At 35.7% G+C, this 8,284-nt stretch overlaps 1 protein-coding gene across 4 annotated transcripts in view; it reads right to left on the reverse strand.

Moving 5' to 3' along the window:
* Window positions 1-8,284, reverse strand: part of CNOT2 (CCR4-NOT transcription complex subunit 2) — a 154,815-nt gene that overhangs the window by 90,891 nt on the left and 55,640 nt on the right. For 2 of the 4 annotated variants that reach the window (XM_045289821.1, XM_004700451.2), the window contains exon 2: window positions 2,641-2,783. Coding sequence is in view for 3 of the 4 variants with exons in the window: in XM_004700451.2 (XP_004700508.1) it covers window positions 2,641-2,688 (48 nt within the window). In the remaining variant the exon portion in view is untranslated. The remainder of the gene's footprint in view (window positions 1-2,640; window positions 2,784-8,284) is intronic. The other 2 variants (XM_045289807.1, XM_045289803.1) reach the window with 1 other exon arrangement.

The following is an 8,284-nucleotide window of genomic DNA, read 5'->3' on the forward strand; positions in this document are numbered from 1 at the left end:
TCTAGTTCAAAAAAAAAATTCTTGAACTGTGTGAGCAAAGGTGAAGTATTCCAACAAGAAGAACTGACCAAAACATAGGAAAAAAGGCGTGAAAACCACAGTAGGAAGATTAGAAGCAGTGTTATACCACAGAATGGAAAAACACCACCATTGGGAGTAGCCCGAGAGAGAACTGGACAGGTTAAGCCCAGGCAAAGGCCAGACTGTGGAAAGACTTTAGTGTAAATTTAGGACCGTGGCTGTTATTACATGAGAGGGAAAGCCACTTGAAGAGTAAGGCTGGTTTGGGCTTCCACACTTGGCTAAAGTTTTAGTGAAATATACCTGTTGTTAAATGGCGTCAAGATGTCCCCAACTCATCGTGACCCTATATACAAAAGAATGAGACACTGTCTAATCCTGCACCAGCGTTAAGTGGAGTTATATTTATAGACGATAATAAAACACAAAAAGAAGACACCACTGGAAAATCCAATGTCAATCACTGCTCATTTGAAAGTCATAAGCAAGGGAATACACTTTCCTATATTAACTTCATAAGGTTCTATCTCAGGTCTATAAAAATTGAGAAATTAAAATTAGGGGACTATTTTCTTTCTTGTTAAGCTCTGGAATTCTAACCTATTGCTAGTTACCATATATATATTCGAGTATAAGCTGACCTGAATATCAGCCTAGGCACCTAATATTACCAGAAAACCTGCATTAAAAATGTGCTGGAAAACTTATATATATGAGTATATACGGTATCACTCACTATATGGACACCAGGTGCCCTCCAAATAAAAAAATTCCTCAAAGGTATGGAAAAAACTTGGATATAAAACAAGGCTAATTTGCTCATGAAAAATCATGACTAATATTCCACAACCAAAAATAGCCAAATAATTTCATCTGAGCATATACAAACTCTTAGCAGCTACTACAACATTAAAAATAAAGTTGCCAATGCAAATACTCATTTTGCTTTGGTGATTTACTTAATACTCCTTTGAATTTCCAATACACTCTACAGCCATCACAGCACCAAAGAGGAAATTATATTTCTACATGTATGCTTTTCAGATAATTCAAATTGGATTTTATAATTCAGATTTAAACAACTGTTTCCAAGTATATGTCAAAAATGTATCAAAGGTGACATTACATAACAACTAAAGGGAAAAGGAAACATATTAGAAAATGCATTTTTTCAAATATGCTTAAAAATCTGATTTTTTTTTAAATGAACAATGTTTCTGGTACAATGGAATCTTTTTAGAATAGAATGGACAGGGTTACACAAATCTCTGCATGAGTCAATATAATAACTTTTCCTTTCTTGTGTAAATTTTGAATCCTATATTAACACGATCCCATCAGATAGGTTAATTATATTGTATAATCACACAAAACGTCTATACTTAGGATTTTACAAACTGGATCATGGGCACTCAAAAGATGCATAACCTTGAATCATCATACTCTTAAAATAATTTAAGCAGATCCTAAAAAAACTGCAACAGACCAAGAGTGTGAACAAAGCTTACTATGAGTAAAAGTAATGAGAAGTGGTTTCAAGGCAAGAGGAACTATAGCAAGGTCAAATAAATACCAAAGGTCATATTGGTCAAGTCTGTGAGGTCAACACACATGAGAAAAAGTTACAAGGAAAACTGTTACAGTGTAGTCTCAGACCCAGCTGATTCTGGTTTATTAAAATCATGAAGATATGGCAAAAAGCCTCAGACATCAAATGATCTGAAATGCTCCAAAAAGCTAAATGTAATACTATTTATTAGAAACAGAGCCTGAATCAGAACCTAGGTGTTAAGATAAAGGGTCTTTTGCAATACGAAGGCCCACTTGCAATTTTCTAAATTGCTAGCTGTTTTACCTGATTAATTATAAGTAAATAATTAATCAAAGCTGCTATTCTCACAATAGTTTTTATAAGCATAAAGAGAATAAAACTGGTAAGGAGAAGGGAGAGAGGAAGGTTAAATACATTAACTGTAAAGGAAATCTAAAAGTTTATTTGTAGTTGAATTTTAAACAACTCTAAATTCTGAATCATGATATCATTTAATGGATCATTATAAAATAAATCAGATTTCTCTTTGAAAAACTAAATTCAAAATGTTATTTTTATAAGAACCACTATTAAATAGCACTGTTAAAAATTAAATATAATTGAAAGGCTCACATAGAAATACAAATATCACATCAGCTGTACTTTCAGTATGAGGAATGGGTATTAACCTACTCAATAGGAAGAAAACAAGAATCTAGCATTTTAAGGACAGCAAGCGATCAGCTTATAATTTAACAGAGTGAGGGTCTCTGAGGAACTGAGTTTCTCATTTCTATTCTAAATTCTACCCAGTTTTCCCTGTATTTCTGTGATATTCTATTACCTAGAAAAGAGACCAAGATTGTGGGGGTAGCCTTAGAGTAATAAGTATAAAAGCAATCAACACGGTCTGATGAAATTATAGCTTTGAACCCAATTATAAAATCTAAATTATTTTAATTAAAACCTTAAATTTTTTAATTCAGGTATATTCAATCCACTTAGACTCTGGTTAAATATCACATTAAATAGTTAGATATAGCTATATGACCAAGAAAATAAAGGAAGGTGGGAGCTGAGGTTCTTACCTGGTAGTTTCTTTTCTCAGATAATGTATGTCCATCAGTCCTCACCATAGAGTCGTGTCCTTTCCTCACAGTACTGGAGGCAATCAAATAGAACTGTCACTCAAGAGTCGTGTCACAGGAAGGACCGCCCACCAGTTCTCCCTCTAGAGTGGAATTATCCAAAAGCCGTCAAAATTACTAACATGCATATATAAAACATACATATATTAAAAACAGCAGCAAAAATACATGATACATTTTCTTAAAAACAAAAAAGGCATTTTTTATACCAACAAGTCTTCCTTTTATAAATTCAAATAGGGTTAGACAGGCACATATACTTTTAGAGATAAAAACAAATCAAACTCATTGCCATCAAGTTAATTCCAACTCGTAGCCATAGAATTCATGAAATATGAAAAGTTCTTCCCATCTAACTTTTACTCTTTCCAATTAAAATTAACCACCAGACCTTCTTCACATATTAGGAAATACAGTGAATAGAAATGAGTGGACCAAATTTCAGCTCAAATTTGGCATATATATAATATTAAATAATGTTCTCTTAATTCCAGAAATCGCTCATTAATTCCGATTCATTCATTCTACTTCAAATCCCTGCCCTCCAAATTTTTATGTGTATGGGTGATAGATGGGCGTAAGTCATTTTAGGTAGCTGCTCATCCCATTTAATTTAAAATGTTTATTCCTGCGAATAGTGGGTTATATATGTGGGGTTGCTAACCACAGGGCAAAGTTCAAAATCTCCAGCTATTCCCCAGGGAGAAAGATGAAGCTTTCTATCCCCTCATAATTTACAGTCTCGGAAACCCAGAGTTCAAGATAGTTCTATCCTGAACTACAGGGTCACTATGAGTCAGAATCAACTCAATGGACGTGTGTGTGAACTGAGGTTTTGGTATAAAATACAATTACCCAATATATTCTTAATATGATTAATAAATGCAAACCTAAAGTAACAAAAAACTTTTCACACTCACTGCCATCAAGTCAAGTCTCACGCACAGTGACCCTACAGGACAAGGCAGGACTGCCCCTTTGGGATTCCAAGGCTGTAAATCTTTATGGCAGCAGAAAGCCTTCTTTATGTAGACTACAGTGGAAAGCAGCGGTTCTCAACCTGTGGCTAGCCACCCCTGTGCCAGTGGAACAACCCTTTCAGAGGGGTCGCCCGATTCTTAACAGTAGCAAAATGACAGTTCTGAAGTAGCAACGAAAATAATGTGATGGTTGGGGGTCACCACAACCTGAGAAACTACATGAAAGAATCGCGGCGTGAGGAAGGTAGAGAAGCAATGGTGTCGAGGAACAGCTGGTTGTTTCAAAGTGCGGGCTCGTGGGTGGTTAGCAGACTAACTCATAACGCATTATGCCACCAGGGCTCCTAACTCAATAGTTAAAATTCCAATAATGAAAAGTAGCAAAAGTACTAACTTTCTTGCTGCCTTAACTCCAACAGAATCTACTTGTTTAAATAACTGAAGATAATAATGAACATTTCTTAACAAAGACAAAGATTAATAGTTCAAAATGACTGCACTGTGTACTTACAAAGTTCAAAAATCACTGTAACTATGACAATCATGAGAGATGAGAATTTAAGAACTCAAATGGAAATTAAGAGAAGTTCAAAGACTCAAAAGTGGTGTTAGCAAAAAATTCTTAAATATCTGTCCTGAAGATAAATGCTTCTCTTCTAAGTTTTGTATGGAATTCACCCTAATAAGTAGCACAAATACCTATTTTAACAATAATAGTTGCTAATCATTAATAAAACCCAAAACTCATTGCTATTGAGTTGATGTCAACTTATCCTGTAGGACAACGTAGAAGTGCCTCTGAGAGTTTCTGTGACTGTAACTCTTTATGGGAGTAGAAAGCCACACCTTGCTCCCGAGAAGAGGTTGGTGGTTTTGAACTACGGATCTTAAAGATCACAGCCCAATGCATGACCACTACACCATCAGGCCCCGTTAACAGTTATAGTCAAATTTAGAGCAAATAATTTTAATACCAAAGAAAATTAACTTTGGGGAGGGATGCTAAAAAACATCTGATCTATAATTTATAAGAAGTGTGAATAGCTCAAAGGATGTGGTCAGTGTCACTGAATTGTGCCTGCAATAAAGGTTTATTTGGTGTTTCAAAATATATATTTTTTCAACCACAGAAAGTCTGTGCAACAGTTCTACTCTGTCTTATAGGGTCGATGAGTTATAATCATCTTGACAGTAATGGACTGGGTTGGGCTTTGGTAAGATAATGGTTGTTCAAGTCAAGTGCTATGCTTTTACTTAATTTTGGTCTTTTACGTTGTACATATTGGGCTAGTTTGGCATGTTCAATTTTAAGGGAGTATATTGGCCTCAGCAAGTTTTCAGCTCAATGGTTGCCAAAAGCATTGTGCAAGACTAGCTAGCTTAAAGAAGGGATCCTTCCATCAGGTTTGTTTGTTTTTTTTTAAAGCAAGATCAAAGCTAAGGATGATTATTTTACAGAATGAATGGTAACTGGGGGCCAGTCTTGGGTTTACCAAGATGACCCAGAGCAAGGCCCAATTAAATCAGGGGCGTCTGACGGGGATCTACAAGGCCAGTGAAATTCAAGGTAAAAAGGCCAGCTCCAAAGGTTATGTGGCTGTTTGGGGGGAATTCCAAAGGGATCATCTTGATAGATTTTCTTAAAGGACACAGGCTATCAAAGGCACTTATTGGAAGTAAGTTTTCAAAAAGCTGGATTCTTATTCATCATGACAACACCTTGATCATTCTTCAACAGTGACTAGGGTTGTCCTATCAGTATTTGGGAAATCATACACCATCTACCCACACTTCTCTGATCTTGCCCCTTTAGATTCCAATTTGTGCACCAAACTCAAAGAACATGTAAAAGGAACAGGATTTGAGTCATTCAAGGATGTATGACATGGTATAAACTTAAGAGTACAGAATTTGCAGGGAGAAGGATTAGAGCAGTGTTTCCCAAAATGGATAATACTGCCCCCCGGGGGCATGCTGGAGCAACCTAAGGGTGGGGGACCCACAAAAGCAGTTACCTATACTTTATCCTAGATTATTTGCTACAGTATAGTACAAAAGCTTTTAATAGCCAGGGGTGGGTAGGAGCTGAATAATATTTTTAAAAGAGAGAATAAGTAGGCCAATTAAGTTTGGGAATCTAAGGGTTAGAGAGATGAAAATACCACCTTCAAAAGTATACAATCAGTCATACATGGAGGGAATGTCAAAAGAAAGAATAGCTTCACATTTTGTACTTTTTGTTTAATACGGGTTTTTATGATTTGTAGCAATACTTTCTGACTTAATATCATTTGTTTCGTGCGCAGGACATACTTTAACAAAGTCATAATTCAGAAATAATTGACATTTTATAATTTTATTTTAATACGAAAATACTATTCTACCGAAGAATGTTCAACTCAATTTCCTAGATAAATGCAATTTCTTAAATCTTCAAATTTTAAGTTTTATGCCTTAAAAAATGGTTTGTATTACAGAAAATTTAACATGATGTATAAAAATCCAAGGTAGCAATAGAAACCTGTCAAATGCTACTTGGAAATCACAGAGAATGTTATTTCTAACCTGATATTGTTGGTTGCCATTGAGTTTGCCCCACCTCATGATGATGTCATGCACAACAAATCGGACCACTGTGAGTCCCAGGATTTCCACAGGCTGATATTTTAGTTCCAGATTGCCTAGTTTCTCCTCCTTCTTTACATTAGTCTGGAAGCTCCGCTGAAACCTGTTCAGCATCATAGCAACACATAAGCCTCAGTGATAGGTAGGGGGCAGCTGCACATTGGTTATACTGGGCAATAATCACACCCAGGTCTCCTGAAAAGAAGGCAAGAATTCTACCACTGCTACCATTCTATCACTGCTACCCCACAAAGCAATTCCTGTTGATTCTAACTGATGGCAACCTTATGTGAGTTCCACAGAAGCTGCAATGGTTGCTGCTCTTTGGGAAGTGGCTCACCTGGCCTTTTCAGAAGTTCTCTGGTTGGACTCAAAACTTCAAAATTGAATAGAAGATAAATGCTTTAACCGCTTGCACCTTCCTGGGACTCCATAATATAATACACAATTTGTGCTTTTAGATATTAGCTTGTCTTCAAATTTAAAACACAAATACATTATTCACAGTTACTGAATAGGTAATTCGATAGAGGGGTATATGTTTTGAAAACTGGAAAACAGGTTAATAGAACACTAGAGGATTAACAAATGTGAAAATTATAAAAAGTAAACTTGAAATAAGAGTAAAGTTTTTAAAAATAATGTATTAAAAACTAATTTTAAGAAGGCTCCAAATTTTAATGAATATCTGCATATAAAACCCAAATTCACTGCCATCAAGTCATTTCTGAGTCATAAGTTTTAACTCTAATCCATTTACTAGACTAGCTAATAGAATCAAAATTTAAGAATTTAGAGCAATTCCAATGAAACAAATGACTCAAGTTCAAGATGTTTTCAGAATACATGACTAAATATAACAGCAAAAATGATAAACCATTTTATACCTTTTGTATTGAAAAGTCAATACTAAATATATTAACATATATTAATATATATTTAGTCATTCTATCGACTTAAAACACAATCAAAAGGACTTCCATTTTCTGGTCCAACATGTAACGAGCTTGCATCCTCACAAGAAAAACCCTAAGCAAACAGGATATCAAAAGATCCCCAAGAGAACTGAGGTCACAGTGCAAACTGCTGCCTTGAAAACTGGAGAAAATGTTAAAGAAAAATGCAATGCTGGATTCAGTAACAAGTACTGTTAGGACCACTTTAACATAAAACTGCTGCAAGCTCAGTGTAGATTAGTTTAATCTTGGAAGGACGGTCTAGTTGCAGGGAGGCCCCAGATTTTCTTGAAGTTTTCCCTCCTGAAGCCCCAACAGGGTCTTATTGTGCTGCTCTAAGAAAAATATTTTCCTGTTCTGGCAAGGAGAAAGAAAAGCAACCATTTTAAAATGTGCCCAGATTTTTTTGTTCATAACAAACCTGACTCCAAGAGCCTAACCTAGTTGGATTTTACCAAACTCTAACTGATAAGGAAGGAAGGAAAACATCCAACTCCAGTCTCCAGTAGCCTTTCACTCACATGGGAAAAGAGAAAAAACTCTGACTTCTAACTCCAACCAGTTGTCCTAGCTCACCTAAAAAAAAGGAGGAACAGCTCTAAACTCCCTGGAAAGGGTCAGGATCCAGGGACACAGACTCCCTAAAAGATTAAGACCTTATCAAAGGCTGCAGAACAATTTTCCTCCCTTCTTATCATACATACAACTACACCAACAAGCCTCAAACCCTATTGAAGCAAGAACACTAATAGAAAATTTATTTAAGGGCACAACTACAGTGATCGAGAAACTTTCTTAAAAATCATTTTATTGGGGGCTCGTACAACTCTTATCACAATCCATACATCCATCCGTCCATGTGTCAAGCACATTTGTACATTTGCCATCATCATTCTCAAAACATCTGCTTTCTACTTGAGCCCTTGATATCAGCTCATTTTCCTCCTCCCTCCCTGCCACCCTGTCCCTCATAAACCCTTGATAATTTATAAATTATTATTATTTTTTTATGTCTTACACTGT

Source organism: Echinops telfairi, unplaced genomic scaffold (assembly GCF_000313985.2).
Source record: "Echinops telfairi isolate 266 unplaced genomic scaffold, ASM31398v2 ScPeMD7_2;HRSCAF=8, whole genome shotgun sequence".
NCBI classification, from domain to species: Eukaryota; Metazoa; Chordata; class Mammalia; order Afrosoricida; family Tenrecidae; genus Echinops; species Echinops telfairi.